General features: G+C 57.2%; 1 protein-coding gene across 1 annotated transcript in view; it reads right to left on the bottom strand.

Annotated features, from left to right (window-relative positions):
• Positions 1–26,146, bottom strand: part of LOC128833828 (cullin-9-like) — a 43,533-nt gene extending 17,387 nt beyond the window's left edge. Inside the window, exons 1-8 of the mRNA XM_054022006.1 lie at positions 26,063–26,146; positions 16,963–17,569; positions 14,451–14,605; positions 13,551–14,069; positions 13,164–13,299; positions 3,747–3,931; positions 1,328–1,694; positions 934–1,126 (exon numbers count right to left, since the gene is read on the bottom strand). Coding sequence (XP_053877981.1) covers positions 934–1,126; positions 1,328–1,694; positions 3,747–3,931; positions 13,164–13,299; positions 13,551–14,069; positions 14,451–14,605; positions 16,963–17,557 — 2,150 coding nt within the window. The 5' untranslated portion in view covers positions 17,558–17,569; positions 26,063–26,146. The remainder of the gene's footprint in view (positions 1–933; positions 1,127–1,327; positions 1,695–3,746; positions 3,932–13,163; positions 13,300–13,550; positions 14,070–14,450; positions 14,606–16,962; positions 17,570–26,062) is intronic.
• Between the last annotated feature and the right edge of the window lie 474 nt (positions 26,147–26,620).

The following is a 26,620-nucleotide window of genomic DNA, read 5'->3' on the forward strand; positions in this document are numbered from 1 at the left end:
TACATCTCACAGGCATGTGTCTGGCTTCAGCTCCAGCCACCGGTTCTGGTTCTGCCCATCTCTGCTAGACTAACGGGCCCGTTAGCACTAGTGTTTTCTCCCCAGAAAGGTCCTTGCGCATCATGATCAAGTCACCCCTTGGTCCGCCGGTGTCCGCACTTGGTACAGGGAAACCGGACAGGGGTCAGAAACGAGCCATAAGCACCCAGGGCTGGAAAACCTGCCTCACAACAAGCGACTAACGAAGCTGGATCCAGGCCGCTCCTCGGACGAAGGGCGAGGAGACCTGCTCACAGTCTGTAGGCACCTGCCTGGGGAGAACACTGCTGACACGGGGGCTCTTTGATCCAGCAGACAGAGGTGGAAGGAGAACCACGGCAAAGTTCAAATCAGATTCCTGTTTACCAGGGAGGGTGACCGGCCACGGGAACAGCTTCCCAGAGATGGGGCAAGTCTTCCACGGCTTGCGGTCGCTACGCGGGGGGGGGCCATCTGCCCAAAGCCCACCACTTACTGGGCTCCATGGTGCCACTAACCCAGGAGACTTCAGTCCCATGCAGGAGTGACGGGGTGACGCTCTCTGGCCTGTGCGATGAACAGGATCAGACCAGCCAATCACAACGGTCCCTGCCGGCCGTACAATCGGTGACGTATCCGTTACCCCCCCACACCCCCAAATCCTTTCTACGTTGCTGTAGCTAGACCGTAAGGTTCTGGAGCCAGGACCGTGAGCACAGTCCAGGTGCCCAGCCCTGACTGGCATCCCCTGGCACTGCTCTAATAGAAACATCACCCACAGGCAATGCCCGCACCAGAGACAGACACCGGCCACCGGCCGGGCCCTGCAGACAGGAGCAGCTGGTTTTCCTGCCCCTTCTCTCCAGGGAGGCACTGGCCTGTCACCTCCAGGTCTGGGCCCACCAAAGAACTGACCTGATGGTGAGCCCGCCCTCGGGTTTGATGACCTGCCGCTCTCGCCCGGCCTCCTCCTCCAGGGTCTTGATAATGAACCTGAGCCCGGCTAGCTGCAGCCCCACCTCGGAGCTGGACCTCTGGATCAGTTCCACCACCTCTGCAATCCTCTCCAACGAGCTCTTCTTCCCCGACCCCTTCACGCTGCACAACACTGGCCAGGACCAAAACACCCGTCAACCCCAGGCTGCTCCACGAGCCCTCCGGTCAGCCCCTCCCCGCGGTGCTTCCCCTCCCCGAGCCAATCGCTGGGTCTCCCCTGCCCAGACCCCCCTTGGCCAGCAGGGACCCTCTTTAGCTAGAGCCCAGCACCCAGCCATGGCGACATGCAGCTCCCTCCCCGGCCGGCATGTACCCTTGGCTTTCTCCTCCGCCATCTCCGGGCAGGGCAGCCCCTCCGCTCGCAGCAGCTCGCTGAACAGCTGGCAGTCGGATTTCTCCGGGGGGGCCGGGGCGGGGGCAGGCACTCTGGCGGTGGGAGGGTCTTTCTTCGGTTTCTTGGACACCAGGGATTCGGCGGACTCCGAGGGGGCCGCGTCCAGCCCCGGGCTGCCCGGCTGCGACCCCCCTGGGTGGAGGAAGTACTTGCTGTAGACATGGGAGCTGTGCAGGTCACTCAGGGTGCTGCCCTCGCACTGCTTGCTCAGCTCCCGCAGCACTTTCTGGGCCAGCTCCACCGGTACCGACAGCTGGATCAGGGCTTCTTCATCCAGCTCCGACAGCTGGAAATGCAGGGCCTGGGTTAATCCTCAGCAGCCCCATGTCCCCAGGCCAGCCAGAACCGACCCCTCGCCGGGACGCCCCCAGGCCGGCCAGAACCGACCCCTCGCCGGGACGCCCCCCAGGCCGGCCAGAACCGACCCCTCGCCGGGACGCCCCCCAGGCCGGCCAGAACCGACCCCTCGCCGGGACGCCCCCCAGGCCGGCCAGAACCCACCCCTCGCCGGGACGCCCCCCAGGCCGGCCAGAACCCACCCCTCGCCGGGACGCCCCCCAGGCCGGCCAGAACCCACCCCTCGCCGGGACGCCCCCCAGGCCGGCCAGAACCCACCCCTCGCCGGGACGCCCCCCAGGCCGGCCAGAACCCACCCCTCGCCGGGACGCCCCCCAGGCCGGCCAGAACCCACCCCTCGCCGGGACGCCCCCCAGGCCGGCCAGAACCCACCCCTCGCCGGGACGCCCCCCAGGCCGGCCAGAACCCACCCCTCGCCGGGACGCCCCCCAGGCCGGCCAGAACCCACCCCTCGCCGGGACGCCCCCCAGGCCAGCCAGAACCAAACTGAAACTGGGCTAGTCCAACTGGGATATCCCCAGGGCAGCCAGAACCGACCCAAAACTGGGTTAGTCCAACCACGATATCCCCAGGCCAGCCAGAACCGACCTGACGCTGGGATATCCCCAGGGCAGCCAGAACCAAACCCACACCGGGTTAGTCCAAATGCGATATCCCCAGGCCAGCCAGAACCAAACCAACCCCGGGCTAACCCGATACTGGGCTATCCCCTGGCCAGCCAGAACCGACCTGACACTGGGTTAGTCCAACCACGATATCCCCAAGCCAGCCAGAACCGACCTCACACCGGGCTCGTGTGAGGGGGAGGGATAGCTCAGTGGTTTGAGCATTGGCCTGCTAAACCCAGGGTTGTGAGTTCAATCCTTGAGGGGCCCATTTAGGGAACTGAGGTAAAAAAAAACAACAACAAACAAACAAAAAATTGTCTGGGGATTTGTCCTGCTTTGAGCAGGGGGTTGGACTAGATGACCTCCTGAGGTCCCTTCCAACCCTGACATTCTATGATAGTCCAACCGGGATATCCCCAGGCCAGCCCAATTCTCATCCTACAATCAATGTCCCAGTGGCTGCTGACAGCACCTCCCCATGCCTGTGACCTGCCATCTGGAGTCTGTTGGACACAGTTTCACAAAGAGCTGGTCTCTTCTTTCGTTCTCCTCCCTCTGTTCCATCTGCAGTCCTTGGTCCCCCACTTACTCCCCTGGTTCAATCTCCCTTCCCCGTCTGCTCCGCTCTTCCCAAGGCTCCCCTGTTCCACTCCATCCTCTGCCTCCGCCCACAGCTCCATCTCATTCCCAGTACGTCAGCCCCCAATGACCTGCTCCTCAGTTCCCCTCTCTTCTGGTCACACTCCTACACCATGCCTGTCCCCGGGTCTACGAAAGCCTCCCAGAACAAGGGAGCTGAAGGAGGAGCTGGACAGGGTACACTAGCCGTCCAGAACCTGGGACAGGCCAGAGAGTGACCAGGTTAGAAGTTCTCAGGGCTCCAGGCCAGGGAGGCAGATGTAACAGCTGAGTCCATCACCTCCAGAACCCAGCTCGGGGCACGCTCAAAGCACGGGTCTGGAAATGGATGAGCAGCCCAGTGGCGGGACTGCAGAGGGGCTACTCCTCACAAACACCACCGCTAACCTCAGGGCAAGTCTGTGTGTTCACTGCCTACTTAAAGGCACAGAAAGAGAGACGCCAGCAGAGACTTTCTTTACCAGAGTAGAAGGAGAGTTTGGGGAGCAAATCCAAACTGCTGCTGTGAGTTCAGGGCCTGAGAGGGGGACAGTGGAGTACCCAGCAGCACTGAGGGGCTGCTGGCAGGAAGCCCTGGGACAAATAGGGCTTTCCTCTCCAGCCTGCCCCCCCCGGGAATAAACTGCACGTGTAGCTCTTGGAAGACACGCTCTGTGACATGGGTACCTTGCAGCAGCGGAAGGAAAGCTGGGCCTAGCTGCTGTCTGATCTCCCCCGGTCCCCTCTCCCTTTACCTCCTGGTGCTGCCGGATGAGCTGGGCGACCTCCTGCTGCTCGTGCGGGTCTAGCTTCTTCACGAAGAAGAGCAGCTCCCACCACTCGGCCCGGCTCAGGGCCTCCGAGTCCTCGCTCGGCCGCTCCGTCAGGTAGGGCAGGGAGTACAGCCCCCCAAGGGGCTTGCAGTAAAACGTCTGGGTCACTGCATGGGGGCACAGCAAGGCAGAGACAAACCCTGAGCGCCTCAGCAGGACAGTTACCCTGCTGCAGGGCCATCAGAGCCAGGAGGGGACGGCCGGCCTGGGCCAGTCAGGCAGCCCAGGGCATTTGGCCCCTATAGGCTGGAAGCATGAGGTAGCGAACTCTCGTTCCGAGGGCAAGGTAGTAATCAAAAGGTAAGGGAGGTGTCATTTGATTCACAGAAGTCAGCAGAATCATAATTTCAAATAAAGAAATAAGATATATGGAGATATACCTATCTCCTAGAACTGGAAGGGACCCCGAAAGGTCATTGAGTCCAACCCCCTGCCTTCACTAGCAGGACCAAGTACTGATTTTTGCCCCAGATCCCTAAATGGCCCCCTCAAGGATTGAGCTCCCAACCCTGGGTTTAGCAGGCCAGTGCTCAAACCACTGAGCTATCCCTCTGCAGGGAGGAGGTGGGAAGGGGGACTCTGTGTCCCGCCAGCTCCCAGCTCCACGTCCTCTGGTTGGTGGGAATTTTGACAAGAGTGTGTCATCAGAAATGAGTCTCGTTGGGGACCATTTGAAGCTCTTTCCCCCACAGACACAATGGTACCAAACATGGCAAACCTAGAGCAATTATGTAGATGTACAGTCTGACGAAGTGGGTATTCACCCACGAAAGCTCATGCTCCAATACGTCTGTTAGTCTATAAGGTGCCACGGGACTCTTTGCCGCTTTTTAGTCGAGAAAATGTTTCAAAATCATTTTTTGTTAATTAGACTTTAACACAGGAATGCACAGCTTACATACAAAAAAAAATAAAAATAAAAAAATAAGACATAGATCTCGGCTAATCCTAGAGAAATTTGCCTTGACACGTAGGACTGAAAACATTTCTTCCTCAAAGTCATCCCTGGTCTCTGCTAGACATGTCACTGACACCGCACTCACACCTCCGGCCAAGGCAGGCTGTTGGCCAAACACTGTAAGGTGGCGAACATGCAGTCTGTGAACGTGAGCATTTGTTTACCTAAGGGACTGATTCGGGAGCACAGGTTATTTCACCCAGAACAGGGGTGATCAGTCCATCCTCTGAGATCCAGACATTTCCAATAAGGGAGGGTAGTTTTGAACGCATTCTGCTGTTCCCCTTCCATTGCTTGATAACTGGCCCTCTTGATAGCAGGTATAAATGCACCTTGCGGCGGTGGCCGTTCTCTGTTTGTTCGCTTCTTGGAAAACACCCACCGAAGTCGCTCAGCAAGTATTGTCCTGCTGGACTTTAAATGGTACACTCAGTGTTTATGACCTCATCAGTAACCGTCTCAGCCATTCCAAGCACCTTCAGAGCGACACGAGAGTCTTTGCCAGCTGAATCAAATGCCTCCCTGGAAGATAATCTGGTTTTTGCAGCCAATCTTTCAGTAGTGTCACACTTCCCAGTCCTTCCTTCTCACTTCCCAGTTCCTTACTTTTATTCTCCCGTTCTTCTTTTATTCTCTCACCTCTCCTCACCACCTACCCCAGCTCTGGTTCAGCCGCGAATTCAGCATCTCGCTTCTTCTCCTTTCATCCACCTTCTCCAACAGCTTTTCCATCTGCCCCCTTCGGGCGGATTGCGCGTCCTCGCCCCAGCTCCCACTGGCCGGCTCTCTCCAGAGGCCAGCGTTCTGTGCTGCTGTATCACGGCTGCAGCTGGTGCTAGGACAGGGTCAGGGTTACTACAGAAAGTGTCACCGAGAGTTCTGTTTAAGCAGCTCCTCAAAGATGCAGCTACTCTTCGGTACTCTGTCTCCCCACTGATGCCTAAAAACGATCAAGACCAAATGAAAACCCAGGATTTTGAAAGAAGTTGATCTGGGATTGTAATCAATTCCGTTATGTGAGGTATGGCACGGAACTACGCGTATACTGTTCGCAGATGGATTCCAGGGATTGCTGGTTGGACGCTGTGACGGAGCAGGGCAGATTTGACCTGGGAATGTTGCAGGGGGGTTGCAATGGGGATGTGGGACTTCCCTTGAAGGAAGCTACCTGAGCTGTAACCTGAGCCAGGAACGGGGGTGGGGAGAATTAACAGCTTCTGCCCGGGAGACTGAACAAAGGAGAGGAGCAGCGGGAGGGGCTGAGAGTTTAGTTTTCGGTTGGGGCTGGGTGGTGCAACGCAGGGAACCCCAAGCTGGGGTCTAAGCTCCCTGAGCCCCCCAGAGGGACCTAATTGAGGGGGTCCGGTCGTACCTACACGCTCTGCTTGAGACTGTGTTCCTGTCCTTAAATAAACCTTCTGCTTTACTGGCTGGCTGAGAGTCACAGTGAATCTCGGGAAGAGGGGTGCAGGGCCCTAACTCCCCCACAATCCGCAACAACTGGTGGCAGCGGCGGGATCTACTGCACCCCGTGGACGGCGCTTCCTGCAGTAAGTGACTGGGGAGCAGTAAAACGAAGGGGGATTGACGGGGACCAGGCGTGCTGAAGAGTGAGAGAGAGACGGTTATTACCCCTGGGAGTGTGTGACCAGCGAGAAGGACTTTTGCAGTAACAGGGTCCCCCGGGGGGATCGCAGCGAGTGGTCCCAGGGGCGGAGGAGTCTGCAGCTCGACCCTGGCAGAGAGGTGGTGACCTCGAGAAGGGCTGGCACACTAGGGGTCCCCCTGGGAACTGTGGGGAGCTGTGAGCACACAGGCCGGTGAGTGGGCAGCAGGAAGATGTATGCCAAGCGGCTTAAGAGCGACCTGGTGGAGCTGTGCAAGCAGAGGCGGCTGCGCATTGGGAGGCTCACCAAAGAACAGCTCATTGCCCAGCTGGAGGCGGAAGATCGCGCGAATGAACTGATCCCTGTGTCTCAGGGAAGCAGCCTGGCAAATGCAGCGCAGGCACCAGTGTCTGTCCCAGCTGGGAGTGGTCAGCCGGCTGCTGAGGGCTTCCCGAGACCCCTCCTTCCTATGCCTAGGGGAAGGGTGGGGAGGAGCCCAGCAAATACCGAGGGCGCCGTGACCCCCCCGGCCAGCAGGGGATCCCCCCGGCGAAGCCCGCCGGCCAGCAGAGGATCCTCCCGGCGACGTTCGGCATCCGGGGAGCGGAATTGGCTGGAATGGGAGAAAGAGCTAAAACTGAGAGAGCTGGAGGATCGTGAACAACAGAGACAGCATGAACGGGAGGAGAAAGAGAGACAGCATCAGCGTGAACGGGAGGAGAAAGAGAGACAGCATCAGCGTGAACGGGAGGAGAAAGAGAGACAGCATCAGCGTGAACGGGAGGAGAAAGAGAGACAGCGTCAGCATGAACGGGAGGAGAAAGAGAGACAGCATCAGCGTGAACGGGAGGAGAAAGAGAGACAGCATCAGCGTGAAGAGAGACAGAGACAGCATGAACGGGAGGAGAATGAGAGACAGCGTCAGCATGACCTGGAACTGGCGAGATTGAAGGGCAGCGAACCCCCGGCTGCGGTGAGTGAGGGGGGACCCAGGACTGCACGGAGCTTTGATAAGTGCATCATGGCCCCATACAAGGAGGGGGAGGACATGGATGACTTCCTGGAGGCCTTTGAGACGGCCTGCGAGCTGCACCGGGTGGATCCCGCGGACAGACTCCGGGTCCTTACCCCCTTACTGGACCCCAAATCCGTGGCATTGTACCGCCAACTGGGAGAGGCAGAGAAAGGGGACTACGAACTATTCAAAAAGGCCCTGCTACGTGAGTTTGGGCTGACTCCTGAGATGTACCGGGAAAGGCTCCGGAGTCAAGATAAAACCCCTGAGATCTCATATCTGCAACTAGCCGTCCGCATGGAAAGATACGCCAGCAAGTGGGCTGGTGGGGCCCAGACGAAGGAGGACCTGATTAAACTGCTGGTACTGGAGCAACTGTATGAGCGGTGCCCATCCGACCTGAGGCTGTGGTTGGTGGACAGAAAGCCAGAGAACCCGCGACACGCCGGGCAGCTGGCTGATGAGTTTGTAAAGAGCCGGTCAGGGGGTGGCAGGGAGGAGCCCCAAAGGAACAGGCCCGCCGCGATGCAGAGAGAGAGTCACCCTGGGACCTCCCAAAGGGGGAATATGGGGAATCCCCTCCCACGGGGAAGGCCCAGCATCAGGGACAACCGACCGGCTCGAGGGGACCCACGGGACCTGAGCTGCTATTACTGCGGCCGAAGAGGCCACGTTCGGGCCCAGTGCCCCAAGCTCAAGGACAGACTGAGCAGACCGAACCCGCACCGGGTTAACTTGGTAGAGGCCCAGACGGACGAGGGGCAGGCTTCCCACGCAAGAGGGGCTGGCAGCTTATCAACTGCTCAAGAGAGAGAAGGGGCCCCGGCCAGCTTCTCTGGGGGGCCAGATGCTCCGGACTCAAAGTTCTCCATTTACAGGGTTGGCGCGGGGCTGTCCCTGCGGAGCGAGTGCCTTGTTCCCCTGGAGGTGGATGGGAAGAAAGTTTATGGATACTGGGACACGGGCGCAGAGGTGACACTGGCCCGGCCCGAGGTGGTGGCCCCAGATCGGATGGTGCCCAACACCTTCCTGACCCTGACCGGGGTGGGCGGGACCCCATTCAAGGTTCCCGTAGCGAGAGGGTACACCTGAAATGGGGGGCCAAGGAGGGCCCCAAGGACGTGGGAGTGCACCACCATTTGCCCACTGAGGTGTTGATGGGGGGGGACCTAGAGGACTGGCCAAGCAGCCCCCAGACCGCCTTAGTCGTGACCCGTAGCCAGAGCCGGCGAGGGGCACTACGCCCTGACCTTGGGAAGGATGTCCCACCGGAGGCAGCGAACCCTTCCCGGGTGGGGAGGGAACACCCAAGGACAGGCCGCGGGGTGGCTGGGGCTTCCGACCCAGCCGACGAGAGGGAGCAGGTCCCCATCCCTTCCCCAGCCGCCGAGTTCCAGGCCGAGTTGCAGAAGGACCCCTCCCTGCAGAAGCTAAGGGGCCTGGCTGACCTCAGTGTGGTACAGACCATGAGGAGAGGATGCAAGGAGAGGTTCCTGTGGGAGAAGGGGTTCCTGTACCGAGAGTGGGCTCCCCCGGGGGAAGTGGAGTCGTGGGGGATCAGGAGGCAGCTGGTGGTTCCCCAGAAGTTTCGCCACAAGCTACTGTACCTGGCCCATGACATCCCTCTCGCAGGGCACCAGGGGATCCGGCGCACCAGGCAGAGGCTGCTACAGAACTTTTACTGGCCCGGGGTCTTCACCAACGTCCGGCAGTACTGCCGATCCTGTGACCCCTGCCAGAGGGTGGGGAAGGCCCGGGACAAGGGGAAGGCAGCATTGAGACCTTTGCCCATCATAGAGGAGCCTTTCCAGAAGGTGGCCATGGACATAGTGGGACCTCTCAGCAAGACGACCCGGTCTGGGAAGAAATACATCCTGGTGGTGGTCGATTTCGCCACCCGCTACCCCGAGGCAGTGCCCTTATCGTCCATTGAAGCAGACACTGTGGCGGATGCGCTGCTGACCATTTTCAGCCGAGTGGGGTTCCCCAAGGAAGTCTTGACGGACCAAGGGTCCAACTTCATGTCGGCCCTACTCCGGTGCTTGTGGGAGAGATGTGGGGTCCGGCACAACTGGGCCTCAGCATATCACCCCCAATCCAACGGGCTGGTGGAGAGGTTCAATGGGACGCTAAAAATGATGCTGAAAACATTTATGAATCAGCACCCGCAGGACTGGGACAAGTACTTACCTCACCTGCTGTTTGCGTACAGGGAGGTACCCCAGGAGTCTACCGGGTTTTCGCCTTTCGAACTGCTATATGGAAGGCGGGTAAGGGGGCCCCTGGACCTGATGAGAGACGAATGGGAGGGGAAGGCCACTCCTGACGGAGAGTCGGTGGTGGAGTATGTCCTGACCTTCCGGGAACGACTTGCCGAGCTCATGGGCCTGGCCAGGGAGAATCTGGCCAGAGCCCAGAGGAAGCAGAAGGTCTGGTATGACCGCACAGCACGGGCCCGCGCCTTCGCCACTGGGGATCAGGTGATGGTCCTCATCCCCGTGAGGAAAAACAAACTCCAGGCCGCCTGGGAAGGGCCCTTCAAGGTTGTCAAGCAACTAAACGAGGTAAACTATGTGGTGGAGCTGTCGAACCGGGCACACCACCACCGGGTGTACCATGTGAATATGATGAAGCCATATTATGACAGGGGGAATATGGTGTTGGCCGTGTGTGGACAGTGGGAGGGGCAGGGAGATGACCCTTTAGTAGATCTATTCCCTGGGACAAGAGTTGGCTTCCCCCTGGAAGCAATTCCTCTCTCTGATCGGCTAACCCCTGCCCAGCGAGCTGAGATCGGAGGGGTGCTGCATCTGTACCAGCAGCTGTTTTCCAACCAGCCTGGACGCACTAATCTGACTGTCCACCGGGTGCAGACAGGATCGCACCCGCCTATAAAATGCTCCCCCTTCCGAGCCACAGGGAAAACTGCTCAGGACCTGGAAAGAGAGGTCAATGACATGCTGGCTTTGGGGGTGATCCAGCCGTCTTCCAGCCCTTGGGCCTCGCCGGTGGTGCTGGTCCCCAAAAAGGACGGGTCGATCCGGTTCTGTGTGGACTATCGGAAGCTCAATGCCATCACTGTAGCCGATGCCTACCCCATGCCCAGGCCGGACGAGCTCCTAGACAAGCTGGGAGGTGCTCGGTACCTTACCACCATGGATCTTACAAAGGGCTATTGGCAAGTGCCGCTGGATGCAGATGCCAGGCTGAAATCGGCCTTTGTCACCCCTCTGGGGCTCTATGAGTTCCTGACCCTGCCCTTCGGCCTCAAGGGAGCGCCGGCCACCTTCCAGCGCCTGGTGGATCAGCTACTGAGGGGGATGGAGAGTTTTGCCGTGGCGTATATCGATGACATCTGTGTCTTTAGCCAGACCTGGGAGGACCACATATCCCAGGTTAGACAAGTGCTGGACCGACTCCAGAAGGCTGGGCTGACCGTAAAACCGGAGAAGTGCAAGGTGGGGATGGCTGAGGTATCCTACCTAGGCCACCGGGTGGGAAGTGGCTGCCTAAAGCCGGAACCAGCCAAAGTGGAGGTGATCAGAGACTGGCCCGCTCCTCAAACCAAAAAGCAGGTCCAAGCCTTTATTGGGATGGCAGGGTACTATCGGAGGTTCGTGCCCCACTTTAGCGCCATAGCCGCCCCCATCACTGAGCTGTGCAAGAAGGGGAAGCCAGACAAAGTGGTCTGGACCGAGGAGTGCCAGGAGGCTCTCCGGGCGCTGAAGGAGGCTCTGGTCAGTGGCCCAGTTCTGGCAAACCCAGACTTTGACAAGCCCTTTATGGTGTTCACCGACGCCTCAGACACAGGACTGGGGGCGGTGTTAATGCAGGAGGATGAAAAGGGGGAGAGACACCCCATCGTGTACCTGAGCAAGAAGTTGCTACCCCGGGAGCAGAACTACGCGGCCATCGAGAAGGAATGCCTGGCCATGGTGTGGGCCCTCAAGAAACTAGAGCCATATCTCTTTGGGCGTCACTTCACCGTGCACACCGACCACTCTCCCCTGACCTGGCTGCACCAGATGAAAGGAGCCAACGCCAAGCTCCTGAGATGGAGCCTGCTCCTGCAGGATTATGACATGGACGTGGTCCATGTGAAGGGACGTGACAACCTGATAGCGGACGCGTTGTCCCGGAGAGGGAGCCCTGAACTTCCCCAGGTCACTGGTCAGAGTGACCTCGCTCAGTTCAGTCTCGAAGGGGGGAGAGATGTGACGGAGCAGGGCAGATTTGACCTGGGAATGTTGCAGGGGGGTTGCAATGGGGATGTGGGACTTCCCTTGAAGGAAGCTACCTGAGCTGTAACCTGAGCCAGGAACGGGGGTGGGGAGAATTAACAGCTTCTGCCCGGGAGACTGAACAAAGGAGAGGAGCAGCGGGAGGGGCTGAGAGTTTAGTTTTCGGTTGGGGCTGGGTGGTGCAACGCAGGGAACCCCAAGCTGGGGTCTAAGCTCCCTGAGCCCCCCAGAGGGACCTAATTGAGGGGGTCCGGTCGTACCTACACGCTCTGCTTGAGACTGTGTTCCTGTCCTTAAATAAACCTTCTGCTTTACTGGCTGGCTGAGAGTCACAGTGAATCTCGGGAAGAGGGGTGCAGGGCCCTAACTCCCCCACAATCCGCAACAGACGCTCACGTCTTAACCAGTCCCTTATTAAAACTTTCGGCATAACAAGCAAAGCTGCTAATACCATTGAGCTGCTCCTTTTCTGCCGAGGACGGCAAACTCCCCTGAAGCCCTCCTTCCGCTCCCAGTCATTTGGAACATTAACAAAGGAAATCCGACCTGCGTTCTGAGCACTGACTGATGACACAAAACTGCCAGTTCCGGGCCACACTAACTTTGCGAGGCGGCACGTCGACACGCCCGCGTTCAAGTGTAACTAAAAGCCGGCAATTTTTAAATCTTCTTGACTATACACTACACCATTGTTCTAGGTTGGTCATGTTTGAGCCCACTGTGTTGGAGGGGAAGGGCTTTCGAGAGATCCCCAACTCGACCCATTTCCGATGACACCATGTTATCAGAATTTCCACCGACTGGAGGACCTGGAGCTGGGAGCCAGGGGGCAGCGAGCGTCTCCCCACCCCACACCACAGAGGGTGACATAATTGAAATGAGGATTTTGTCGATTTTTACAAATCAAACGACATCTCCCTGGCCTTCCTACCATTCACCTGCCCACAGAATTACCCCTGCGCCCAGACAGCTAGATAGGTTTGTCTCCCGGTAGCGGAGTGTGTGTGCGGCCCCCTCCCAGCCATATCTCCCTCTTCATTCGGGGTGCGGGAGGAAAGGAGCGGTGCGCACTCCCTGGGCAGAGAGGGAAGGAAGACTTGCTGGGAGGGGATCCCACTGAAATGGGGGATGGGTGCAGAACCTTAATTCCCTTCCTCATGTGACCTGCTCCCCAAACAGGACTCTTTCAGGCTGCCAGCACAAATGCATGTCTCCAGAGAGGTGTCCACACGGCCCCAGCACCGGGCACCTCCCCGGGGTTTTGGGGTGTCATCACTGTATCCTGTGGGGCAAGGGAGTGCCCCCCTCTCTAGACATGGGAACCGGGGCACAGAAGACACGCACTTGCCCAAGGTCACTCACCAGGCCTGTGGCAGGGTCAGATGGCCCGAGCTCCCCTCTTCCCAGGAATAGCTTGAGGTTCAGGTGAGGCCAGGCCCTGCCAGCCCCAGCCCAGCATGGGCAGAGCAGGGGCAGAGCCCAGCAGGCCCCCACCACCACACAGCAGCAAGCACTCACCAGTGGTCAATTTCAGGTTCTCCGTCAGGCTGGACACCTTTTCCTGGACTTCCCGCTCCGCCTGGCCAGACGAACTGACAATCTCCACCATGTGCCAGTGCACCCAGTAGGTGCGGCCCAGCGCCTGCCAATAAACCTGGAGGGAGCCCCACAAACCGGTTACTGAGGGCAGCTTGCCCACAACCCAGGAGGAGCAGCCTGGCCCACAGAACCCCTCAAGCCAGCAGGGAAGCCCAAGGCCTCCGCCAGCCCCAGTGGTGCTCTCCAAACCCACACAGGAACAGGACGCAGCCAGGCACCAGGGAGCTTCAGGCCAAGAGGCTCCCCCAGACACCGGGCAAGTGCCCGGCAGCCCTGACCCAGCCCCCCCGCTGCCAGCAGGCGTACCTGGACGGGCGGTGTGCCGTCGTTGCTCTGGCGGAACTCGCCCTCGTCCCCAGCGCTGACCTGCTCGTAGTCCTCCAGCATGCGCACCCGCATGCCCCGCACCAAGTTCCCCTGCACGTACTCCACATAGCTGCTGCGGCTCGGGAAGGCAGAGCGCGTCTTGAAGGCACTGGCTTCTTTCTGGGGTGGGCAGGAGGCCACCTGGACGGCAGCGCAGGCGGGAGCCTTGGGCTGGAAGATGGAGCGGACGACCCGCGGCTGCCCCTCCTGCAGGGACAGCAGCTCCATCCTCTGGCTGCGGTCCCAGCCCATCACCCGCACCAGCTCGGAGATGAGATTGGCCATGGCCATGCTGAACTCGAACTCCCGCTGCATGCGGCTCCTCTCCCCGACGTGAGCGCAGGGCACGGCGCAGTCCTGCCGCTCCCCGCCCAGCTCCGTGCTGCTGTTGAGCTTGTCCACGAGAGAGGTGACGCACAGATAGCGCTTCACCAGCGAGAACAGCAGCTTCCCGGGGATCTGCAACAGACACGGCGTCAGAGCCACGGTACGAGAGCTCCCCTCCCACCCCCCTGCCTGCTCACCTGTCCTGGAGCATCGCTACCCACCCCCAACAGGCCCCCACCAGCCTGCCCACCCTGTGCCATCCCTCCCCTTCCCCATCCCTAACAGGCCTCTTAGCCAACCCTCCGCACAACCTCCCCCCGTCCTCCCCACCCTGAGCCAACCCTCCCCCATCCTCGCCACCCTGAGCCAACCTTCCCCTCCCCAATAGGTCTCTGAGCTCTCTCCTGTCACCACACCGTCCATCTCCATACCAGACAGGCCTCCAAGTCCCCCACCCAGTGAAGCCCCCTGCTCCTGTGCCCCTCCCCCCGAGCTAGCCAGCCCTGCGGGTACCTGGGGCAGGTGGATCCCCTCGAAGGACATGCAGTGCTCTTCGGAGGACGTGGTCTCCGCAAACAGCTCCAGGAGGGTGTAGCGACTGTCGAAGTCCATGTGCTGCTCAATGCCGTCCTGCTGGCTCAGGGACAGGAGAACGTAGGCCCGACTCCCTGCAGCAGCGACACACACCAGCTGAGTGCTTTCCCTCCCACCTGCCCCTCAGGAGCGTCTCAACCTTCCCAGCACTCGCGCCCTGGCCTCTCTCCATTTCTCCCAGCGCCCCTCAGGGGCGTCTCAATCTTCCCAGCACTCGCGCCCTGGCCTCTCTCCATTTCTCCCAGCGCGCCTCAGGAGCGTCTCAATCTTCCCAGCACCCGCGCCCTGGCCTCTCTCCATTTCTCCCAGCGTCCCTCAGGAGCGTCTCAATCTTCCCAGCACTCGCGCCCTGGCCTCTCTCCATTTCTCCCAGCGCCCCTCAGGAGCGTTTCAATCTTCCCAGCACTCGCGCCCTGGCCTCTCTCCATTTCTCCCAGCGCCCCTCAGGAGCGTCTCAATCTTCCCAGCACCTGCGCCCTGCCCCCTCTCCATTTCTCCCAGCGCCCCTCAGGAGCATCTCAATCTTCCCAGCACTCGCGCCCTGGCCTCTCTCCATTTCTCCCACCTGCCCCTCAGGAGCGTCTCAATCTTCCCAGCACCTGCGCCCTGGCCTCTCTCCATTTCTCCCGGCGTCCCTCAGGAGCGTCTCAATCTTCCCAGCACCCGCGCCCTGGCCTCTCTCCATTTCTCCCGGCACCCCTCAGGAGCGTCTCAATCTTCCCAGCACTCGCACCCTGCCCTCTCTCCATTTCTCCCAGCGCCCCGGCGGAAGCTCCTGGAGAGGAAACCAAGGGCTGGGATCCCAGAGACATTTCTCAGATGCACCCAACCTGCGGGGTCTCTGCCTCGACCCATATTCCACTGTCTCAAAACCCTGTGCTGCTCATACTGCCCAGGGGAGGAGAGCAGGGCAGCTCCTGGGGAGACAATAGCCCAAGTCTGCAGTGTGGCCCCCTCAGAACGGGGGCTCGTGTACAAAGCCAAGGAGGCGCCATTGTACACATGGGCAGGGCCAAACACCAGCTGCCATCCCCTTCCCAGTGCACCTGAAGACACCCCTGTTCCATTCCAGCTAGAGTTTGGCCTGAGCTGGGCTGTCCAGGTGAGTGAGATGCTGGCAGACCACGTGCCAGCTCATGCCAAGGCCCCAGCCTCACTGAACACTGACAAATACGGAGCTGGAAACCGGTCTGGCTCACCTGCGGGTTAGCCTTGGGAAGATAAATATTAGAGTTGTAATGATGGGTGTGATGCCTAGACCTTCTGAATCCGGTAGGATGCTGCGTGTATTGATTTCACTTGCAATCTCTGTAACCTGTGGTGTGATGTTGTATCGAGCGTTTGCATTGCAAACCTCTGTACTTATGTAACTCATTGAACAGGAAAGGAAGCATTCATTCAGGGAAAGTGCTTGCTCTGCACCCGAGGGGGCCCCCTGATGGCAGATGAGGCAGTGTGGACCATCCAAGGAGAGAGACCTTGTTGACTGCGTGCCTCGCTCCCTCCAGGAAGGGGAGACCTGTGCACGAACTCATCCCATCAGCTTGGATTCCGGGGCAAGGAGGGGAGATAAAAATCCCTGAGATCTTCTTGCTGCCTGGACTCAAAGGGGCAAAGATTCCTAAACACGAGCAAGAGACGCCCATGCCGCTTGGCCTGGGTTGGCCCTAAAGGACACACACAGCTACTTGTTATAGAACCTGACAGTACCTTCTTAAATCTAAGACTGTAACTCAGTTGTGCGCATGTTTCCTGTTTTAACCTTGAAAATAACCCTCATTTCTCTTCTTAGTTAATAAATCTTTAGTTCGTTTATTACAGGATTGGCTCGAGGCATTGTCTTGGGTTTGAAATCTGAGGTACAACTGACCTGGGTAAGTGACTGGTCCTTTGGGACTGGGAGTGACCTGAATATTGTTGTGATTTTCAGTGTAAAGTGACTATCACTCAGTCCAGTTTCCTGGTGATAGACTGGAGTGCCGAAAGGGACTGTCTGTGACTCCATGGTGAGGCGTTCACACTCGTTTCTAATTACAGAACATACCGCTGGTCTGGGGCGTCTGCCCTGCTTTCTGACCATGCCTTGAGGCTGGCACGCCCGGTTGTGAGCCGCTCCAGACAGCGAGCACAGCTCTGTACTGTACCAGCTGGTACCATCAGCCTGCAGGCTCCCTAGGAAGGGGCATCTGGGCAGAGTCACCCATACAGCAGCAGTGGGGCAGCATGCACAGCGCCTGGTTGGAGCGGGGTGGCTCAGGCAGCAGAAGCCAGTCCCGTACACAAAGGGACTTGACCCCAGTCCCGAGTCCCTTAGCTGTTTGGAAAGGGCCCTACATAAACTTCTTCCCCTTCCCAGAGAGCTCCAGGATCCCCCCAGAACATCTGGGCCTGGCCCAGCCCTTCTCTGGGGCTCCTGCCCAGGAGATCTCACCTGCGTCGTGTGAAGCCAGGGCCCTCAGCATCTTGCCGGCGCTGCGACGGATTTGCTTCTCCTCATTACACAGCATCTTCATCAGCAGGTCCAGGGCCCCGGTCTCCTTGAAGACGCCTGTCAGCGAGCCAATGCTGGCGTAGGCGCTCAGCACGTGGATGGTGTTGAGGATGGAGGACTCCGGGCCCGTGGGCCCGGCCATCTGCCGGCTAGCCCGCTGCACCAGGTTCCTGACGTCAGCCTTCATCTCCAGCAGCGAGGCCTCGTCCAGCGTGACGTCCGGAGGGAACGTGCTGGGCGCCTTCTCCTCCTTCACCCGCTGCCCCTCGGGCTTCCTCTTGCCCAGCAGCGTCGGGCAGTTGGCATACACCTCCTCTGCCGACATCCACATCAGGATGTTCTCCGCTTTGCTCTCCGCCGAAGAGGCATTGGTGCTGCTCCCTGGACCCTCCTCCAAGCTGAGGATGCTCCAGCGAATCAGGTACTCGGTGTGGCCATCGTGGCCCCGGCGCTGCCGGATCAGCTCCTCGGGGTGGGCCTGCAGCGTGGGCCCCAGGTGCACGAGCAGGTTTCCATTCCTCCTCTCGCCCACCATGACGGGGAATGTCTGGGCAGAGAGAGAGAGGCAGGAGCAGGTTATGATCCACCTAGGAACCCCGGTCGAGAGCTCGGGGAGAGAGCGCTCCAAGGAAGAACCTCTGGGACCCAGCTGGTAGGAGAGGGGACTAGAGATGGAGAGCTCTGCATGTCAGGCCTCCTGGCATTCTGTGCCCCAGATCAGAGCTCTGTGGGCAACATCCCCGTCAGCAGATGAGCGAGAGCTCCACATGCAAACCTAAATCCCCTATGAACCTGGGGCCCAGCCCTGGGTTACTGGGGGAGTCAGAGGGTGCCAGATCCCTGGCAAAGCCATCCCGGCAGATGGAAAGCCCAGCTAGCCCATCCCACAGGAAGCAGCACAGTCAAATGGACAGGGCACTCGACAAACTCAGGAGACCGGGTTCTGCTCCCAGCCCTGCCACTGATCTGCTGTCACCGTAGGCAAGTCACCACCTCTGCATTACTGCCCAAGCGTCCCATGGCTCCCAGACCCGGGGAGAGGGATAGCTCAGTGGTTTGAGCATTGGCCTGCTAAACCCAGGGTTGTGAGTTCAATCCTTGAGGGGGCCGTTTGGGGATTGAGTTTGGGGATTGGTCCTGCTTTGAGCAGGGGGTTGGACTAGATGACCTCCTGAGGTCCCTTCCAACCGTGATATTCTATGACCACCTCTGCTGAAACCTCACCCTCCCATGCAGGAAAGCACAACTACATCACGCTCATGTTCACAGCCTCCTCTGCTCCCAGCATCGGTTCAGAACCATCCTGTAATTCCTTCCAGCCCTCTGTTGAGATGAGTTCCTGTCTGCATCCTGTAAAACTTGCCCATACTGGTATTGCCCTGGCCTCTTCTTTTGTCATTCAGTGTTGCACGCATTCTAAAACAATATGCATTTCCTCACCTTTTGGGGGCAAAGCCAGACTCTGAGGCACCTGCTCCCCTACTTGGTGTAAACTTTGCTTGTGCCAATCAGAGAAAAACACAAACAGGTTTTGGGCCCCGTCCACTATGACACTTCTATGATGTCATAGTTGGTACTTTATGGGCTGCCTGCCATGTGCAGGCAGGGAGAGGAGAAAGAAAAACGAATCCTGTGTATCCTGTGTTCACCTGTAACCGAGCCTGATCACCTCGAAGCCTCTCTGTCAGCTCACGTGTTTCAAACAGAGTTTCTACGTTTGCCGGTCGTTATGCGTTGGTTTGTATTTGTAAGTATCAGTTATTACTAATTGCTGCATCTTTGTTTATAAATATTGTTAGTAGATATTTTAGTCATTGTGTGTTTTAAGTTTCATTAACTCTATTAGCTAATCAAACGCTGCTCCCTTACCCCTTGTAATTATCCCCAATAAAACTTTAAATTGATTAATTTTAGTTGTGTGTGTGTGTGTCTGCAGTTTGCATCGTGACCCATACTCTCCTTGCATCCCTTACCAATATAGTCTATTGCCACGTGCAGCCTGGTAAATAACAGGCCTGCATTTTCTTTCGCCCCTGTGTGCCCGTGGCAATCCACACCCTCCTCGCAGCCAGACTCACAGACCTCAGCTCCCTGTAGTCCCCTCCTCCCTCATCTCACACCAATGTCTTCTGCCTCTCCCACTGCTGCAAGAAAGTTAAGCAGGGCATACATGTCTGCAGGATTGAGGCCAAATATTCGTTGGGTTATACAGGCTAGAGGCAGGGTTGGTTCACAGCTAAGAATGGGACATTGGCTGGGGTGGGCCAGGGCTCTGATTTCCAGAGACCTCCGTAACATTTCCCGCTTCGACCCTGGGGCGGCGGAGGGACCACAGAGTTCCCAGCCACCAGCCACTGCAGGTGGACCCCAGAGCTCCCAGCCTCAGACCCTGGAGCTCTGAGCCGTTGCAGGCAGCAGGGGGTGCTGGATCCCCCTCCCTCTCCATTTTGTCAGTTATTCTTAGTAAAAAATCACAAATAGGTCACAGGCTTCTGTGAATTTTTGTTTTTTCCCCCGTGACCTGTCTGTGACTTTTACTAAAAATAACCATGACAAAATCTTAGTCTTACCTATGAGGGTCAGGAAGCAACATAAAACTGGCCATCTGGATCAGACCAATGGTCCATCTAGGTCAGGATCCTGTCACTGACAGTGGTCAATACTAGAGGTTCAGTCGGAGCGTACAAAACCAGACAATTCTGGAGAGATCCACCCATCTTCCCATCCCTGCTTCTGGCAGTCAGAAGCTCAAGGTCACGCCTAGCAAGGAGTCACATCCATGACCATCTTGGCTAATGGCCTACCCTCCATGAACTCATCGAGTTCTTTTTTTAACTCAGTTATACTTTTGCCAATCACAACCTCCCATGGCAATGAGTTCCACAAGTTAATCGTGCATCGTGTGAAATAGTATTTCCTCTTGTTTGTATTACACTTGCTGCCTGTTCATTTCATCATGTGACCCCTGGTTTTTGTATTGTGGGAAAGAGTCAATCATGCTTCTCTAGTCACTTTTTCCACACCATTCGTGATTTATAGACTATCACATCCCCTCTTAATTGTCTCTTTTCTAAACTGACCAGCCCTAATCTTTTTAGTCTCTCCTTGTACGGAAGCATTTCCATATCCTTGATCATCTCTGTTGTCCTTCCCTGAACGTTTTCCAGTTCTATCATAGCCTTTTTGAGAGGGGGCAACCAGAATTGGACACAGTATTCAAGGTAGGGGCACACCATGGATTTATATAGTGGCACTGTGATATTTTCTAACCCTTTTCTAATAGTTCCTAATGCTCCGTTAGCCTTTTTGACCGCTGCTGTGCATTAAGCCGTAGCTTTTAGAGAACGAGCCATGACGACTCCAAGTTCTCTTTGAGTGGTAACAGCTCATTTAGACCCATCACTTTATAGCTATAGTAGGGACTCTGTTTTCCAATGTGCGTCACTTTGCACTTATCAATGGTGAATTTCATCTGCCATTTCGTTGCCCAGTCACCCAGTTTTGCAAGATTCCCCCTGCGAGGCCCTGTCTACATGACACAGTTTTGTCGACAGAACAGTGGAGGTGCACATATTGCAATGCTCCTCCCGCCAATGTAAATCCCCTGCTACGCTGACAAAATAAAACCACCTCAGCGAACAACACAGAGCCTTCTATGACCTAGCTGGAGCGACGCAGTGTCAGTGTAGACACTGCACTTGCTTATGTCGTCCCAACTGGCCTCTAGGAGGTGTCACAATGCCCAGCATGACCGCTCTGGTCAGCACTTCGAACTCCACTGCCTTGAAGGTACACAGGCATGATCTCCTCCCTCATTTAAAGGGCCGGGAATTTTTGAAATTCCTCTTCCTGTTTGCTCGGCATGGACTGTTCACTCAGCACCTTCCCAGCTGACCATGCCGGCTTTCCGCAACAGACTGCATGGAGTACACCGGAGCTGTTGGATCTGCTGGGTCTGTGGGGAGAGAAGGCTGTGCCATCGCAACTTTGCTCAAGCTGTAGGAACTTTGATATCTACAGGCAGATTGCTTGTGGCATGCAGGAGAAGGGACATGCAGCAATGCTGTGCTAAGATCAAGTTGCTGAGGCAGGCGTACCAGAAGGCAAGGGAGGCCAACCGTCACTCTGGTGCAGCGCCAAAGACAAGATGCTCTACAAGGAGCTGCATGCCATCCTTGGTGGCAACCCCACCGCCATGAGCCCTGTGGCTGCTTTGGGGGGACTGGAGGCAACAGCCAGTGGAGTCAACCCTGAGGAGTAAGTGGTGGATGAGGAAGTGGAGTTGGAGGAGGATGTGGGACGTGTGACAGGGTCATCTGGTGCCGTGGCAAGCTAGGGCCTGGTTTTGACTCCAGAGAGATCTCGCCAGTCCCAGCACTCCGGCTCTGGCATGTATGATGCAGGAGAGGCAAGCTCTGGTAAGCACGCATTTTGCTTTGATACTGCACAATGATAGGAGACTGAGGTCTCATTTACTTTGTTATATGGTAGAAGAGGGATAAGGGAGATAAATTAACAACAGAGCCTATGCAGCTACGCAGTGGGGAAGTCTGTTAATGTACACTGGGATGTCCCGGGAATCCTCCAGAGAGATCTCTACGAACCTTTTGTGTAGGTACTCTGTAATCCTCCGCCAAAGATTCCTTGGGAGAGCTGCCTTGTTTCTCCCCCCGCTGTAGGAAACTTTGCTGCACCAGCCAGCAATTATTTCAGCAAGGACCAAAGCAGCCCACAGGTGAGCAGCATATGGAGCTGATCTGAAGCCGCACACATGCAGGAGATGCTCCCTTGCATCCTGGGTTACCCTTAGGAGTGAGCTATCGGGTTTGATTACCCCAGCCTGTGGAAAAGGGTGCCAATATTCAGAATACTCCCCCTAGGTATGTGTAGTGACCCTCTGTCAGATAAGGAGACGAACCAGGAAGAGTAGGGAGGATAGGTTTAGAGAAGTGCTGCAGTCAACAGACAGCACATAGGGAAACTAGAGCATGGAGGGAGACAGTTAATGAAAACTCAGGCTGTAAAGCCTGGAAAAGAGACAGGGGCAGGAGGGGATAATACATGGACAGGAGTGGATGATAAAGCTACTGGAGGGTCAGACAGAGTCCCTCATAGCACTGCAGTCTGAGCACATCCATGCACGACTCCCCCTGCAGCCAGTACAGAACTTGTTCCATGCCCTGCCCAAACTCCCCCCACACATTCCTCGCATGTTCCCATTCCATCGCAGTACCCCTGGCAATCCACCCCTAGAAACTGCTTTCATGATGAAAGCTGGAGTTACACATAGCTGTGAGAGCCTGAACCGAGAGAATGTTCCTCACTGTCATGTCCCGTTTGCAAAAAAAAAAAAAAAAAAGTGTTTTATCATTTAATTGAAGTGTAGTCTTTGAACAAAATGAGTCTTTTTTGTGTCCTGCCCAAGGTAATTGCTGCTAAAATTCAGAACTCCATCAGGAGTCTGTCTCAGCTGGACTTGCAGAATGGGGCTCAGTGTGAAAAGCAGGGGTGCTCCAGGTCCAATCTAAGGAGCCGGTGAAGCTGCATGGCTTACCCTGGAGGAAGAGCGAGACCCCTAGGGATCTGACACACTGAACGGGTCCCTCCTAGAGACCGTTCCAAAGCTGGGGCCACAGCACCAATCCTGTGGACCTGTGTCACCTTCTCAAAGGCTTTCTGAATAGCCAAGAACACTACGTCAACCAGATCACCCTTATCCACATGCTTGTTGACACCCTCAAAGAATTCTAATAGATTGGGAGGCATGACTTTCCTTTACAAAAGCTGTGTTGACTAAGTCTTATTCATCTATGTGCCTCATAATTATGTTCTTTACTATAATTTGCCTGGTACTGAACTTAGGCTCACCCGCCTGTAATTGCCAGGATCGCCTCTAGAGCCCTTTTTGAAAATTGGTATTACATTCGCTACCTTCCAGTCACGTGGTAAAATGCTTGTTTCAGGGACAGGTTATGTACTACAGCTACTAGTTTTACAATTTCACATTTGAGTTCCTTCAGAACTCTCAGCTGAATACCATCTGGTCCTGGTCATAGAATCATAGAATATCAGGGTTGGAAGGGACCTCAGGAAGTCATCTAGTCCAACCCCCTGCTCAAAGCAGGACCAATTCCCAACTAAATCATCCCAGCCAGGGCTTTGTCAAGCCTGACCTTAAAAACCTCTAAGGAAGGAGATTCCACCACCTCCCTAGGTAACCCATTCCAGTGCTTCACCACCCTCCTAGTGAAAAAGTTTTTCCTAATATCCAACCAAAACCTTCCCCACTGCAACTTGAGATCATTACTCCTTGTTCTGTCATCTGGTACCACTGAGAACAGTTGAGCTCCATCCTCTTTGGAACCCACTTTCAGGTAGTTGAAAGCAGCTATCAAATCCCCCCTCATTCTTCTCTTCTGCAGACTAAACAATCCCAGTGACTTATTACAGTTTAATTTATCAATTTGTTCTAAAACAACTTCTTCTGACACATCAGTGTGGGACAGTGGTTCACATTTGCCACCCAAAAAGAATAGCTCTGATGTGGGTATCTCCCCCCACCTCCTCTGCAGTGAAGACCGATGCAAAGAATTCATTTAGCTTCTCTGCAATGGCCTCGTTTTCCTTGAGAGCTCCTTTAGCATCTTTGTTGTCTAGGTTATGTCTACAGGAGGATAAAAGCCCCACAGCACAATCACGGCTGGCTCAGGTCAGCTGACTTGGGCTTGTGGGGCTCAGGGCTAAAAATTGCTGTGTAGACTTCTGGGCTCAGGCTGGAGCCAGAGCTCTGTAACCCTCCTCCCTTGCAGGGTCCCAGAGCTCAGGTTCCTGCCCAAGCCCAACCATCTACACAGCAGTTTTCAGCCACGAAGCCCGAACCCAAGGCAACTGACCCAAGCCAGACTTGGGCTTTTTATCCCCATGTAGACATAGCCCTAGAGGATCCACTGCCTGTTTGACAGTTTTCCTGGTTCTGATGTACTTAAAATATTCTTACTGATAGTTTTTGCATCTTTACCAATTTAGGAATTTCCCCAGCTCAGATTAGCAGGGACACTGGGGATTTTTCACCTTCCTCTGCAGCACGAGGAGCGAATCACCTGCTCGTATACCTGGGCATGTCTCACCTCACCAAATCCCTGCCATTGGTGCACCTCGGGCCTTCCTGTTCTCTGCCTGTAGCACTCAATAGTTTAGTCTCCTGAGGGCTGTAACACTTTGGTCTAATTTCAGTTGTTGGGTTTAATGTGCGGGTGCTGGGCGCTGCTGGTGGCCTGTGATTTACAGGAGGCCAGACTAGATGATCTGGTGGTCCCTTCTGGCCTTAAACACTATGGGTACGTCCACACAGCATTTTGGAGCAAGCGTCCCAGCCTGGGTCACAGACTCTGGCTAACATGGCTCACCCTAGTTCTCTACAAATAGGTGTATAGAGCAGAGGCGGATTTACAGTAAAACACAGGGTGCCCTGGCACGGGGCCCCCGGGCCGGGCAGCTGCGGGGGCAGAATCTGGCTCCTGGAGCTCCTGCTGCAGCGTCCGCACCCATCGGGAGCCAAGTTCCTCCATCCCCCACCTCCTCCCCAGAGCGCGCCGCATTTCTGCTCCTCCCCTGCAGCCAAACAGCTGTTTGCTGTGCCTTAGGGCGCTCTGGGAGGGAGGGAGGAAGAGAGAGAAGCGGGACCGCAGCGCACTCAGGGGAAGAGGTGGGGCGGTGATGGGGACTTGGGGAAGTGATGGAATGGGGGCAAGGAGGAGGTGGGGCGGGGAAGGGGATGGAATCAGGGCACAGCGAAGCAGAGGCAGGGCCCCCGCACTCCCTCTACACATACCCCCCTCAGCCTCCTGCCCTGAGCTGCTTAAATCCTTAACGCCTGCCCAGACCCCACACCCCAACCCTGAGCTGTCTCCCACATCCTAACGCCTGCCCAGACCCCACACCCCAACCCTGAGCTGTCTCCCACATCCTAACGCCTGCCCAGACCCCACACCCCAACCCTGAGCTGCCTCCCACATCCTAACGCCTGCCCAGACCCCACACCCCAACCCTGAGCTGCCTCCCACATCCTAACACCTGCCCAGACCCCACACCTCAATATTTTTTTTACATTTTTTTTTACTAAGCCCTCTTATAAGTGCTTTACAATAGTTAGCAAACAGTACAAACAATATTTGGAAAGATCATTAAGTGGCCTGCCGAGACCCTCAGCAATTTTCCTGTGGTCTGTGAAAAAAACGTTAGACTACAAAAAACAATCCAGGTACCTCACTTCATTTTCATTTACTTCCTATTATTTATAAGAGGAGAAGGAGGAAGAAAAAAAGAATGAAAACCAGGGGCGGGGGGAGATGAGAGAGACTGTTCTTTTCCTTGGCTGGGTCCCGAGGGGGACCCCCCCCCCCAACAATGGAGCTGAGCACAGGGCCCCACTAACTCTAAACCCGCCACCGGGGCAGCCAGCACTTTGAAGGTGCAGCTTGAGCTGGGGCCCAGGCTCTCGGTCTGGAGCCGCCACCCCACTCCCTGGGCTCCCGAGCCCAGGCTCCAGACCAGGTTGCAGCTTCACAGCGCTGCCTACACCCGTGTTTAGCGCACTGGCCCCGCGAGCCGAGCCCAGCGTGGGAGGCTGGCTCAGGGCTGCTGTGGAGACCTACGCTAATCACAGCCCAGCGAACCCTTCACGGGGGCCACCGGGACCCCCGAAGTAGCGCAGTCCCTCCAGCAAGCCGCGGTCTGTGGGCAGGAGCGAGCCAGGCCCCTGGGCCCAGGTCTCACGGCGGCGAGGCGGCTCGCCCTGCCCAGCGCGGGGAGTGGGGCCACACGCAGCCCGGCCCCGGGGCACTCAGCAGCCCGCCCGCCCGGGCAAGCCCTGAGCGAGGGCGCTGGGCGCGGCGGGGCCCCCCCGGACCCGGGAGACCCCCCCCCGCAGCTCCCGCGGGGACCGGGCGGGGCCGCGGCCTCCCTTCGGCCCCTCCCGGCCCGCTCGGGGACAGCTGGGGGCGGGGCCAGACGGCTCCCAGGGGGCGGCTCCGCTCGTTACCTGCTCCCTCCAGCCGCTCCCGCGCCGCTTCCGGGTCCTTGACGCGTGCGCACCCCGCCCACTACGGCTCGCCGCTCGAGTCAAACCGCGGCAGTCGCGCCCGCCACAGGGAAGAGCCGGGCAGGAGGCCGTGCCCCCAGGTGGGGGCGGAGCCGCGCGCGCCACGGCCCCTCCCCCATCCCCTCGCGCCGCAGGAGTTATGGTCCTGGCCCCTGGAGCAAGCAGCACAGGGGACTCCCATCCCGGCGGCCTTCCAGTGACAGCCTGCACCTAGGAGTGGGTTTCCAAACCCTCCTGCCTCAGGTGCAGGGACCGTGGGTGCAGCAGGACTCTGCACCCAGGGAACAGGGTCTCCCTGAGAACAGTTGCCCATCCAAGGTCTGGGGATAGGGACGGTCTTGCTTGGATCTTCAGAACCTGGCATGTGAAGCAAACCCTCGTTCCCACAATCAGGTCCCATGTTTTACATAAACTAGCAGGGAGGCCCGGAGTCCCATCTCCCTGTCTGTTTCCACAGCTCAGCATGTTTGGAGTTCTTCCAGGAACACGTGACCCCAC

The sequence above is a fragment of the Malaclemys terrapin genome, chromosome 3 (genome assembly GCF_027887155.1).
Source record: "Malaclemys terrapin pileata isolate rMalTer1 chromosome 3, rMalTer1.hap1, whole genome shotgun sequence".
Lineage (NCBI taxonomy): Eukaryota > Metazoa > Chordata > Testudines > Emydidae > Malaclemys > Malaclemys terrapin.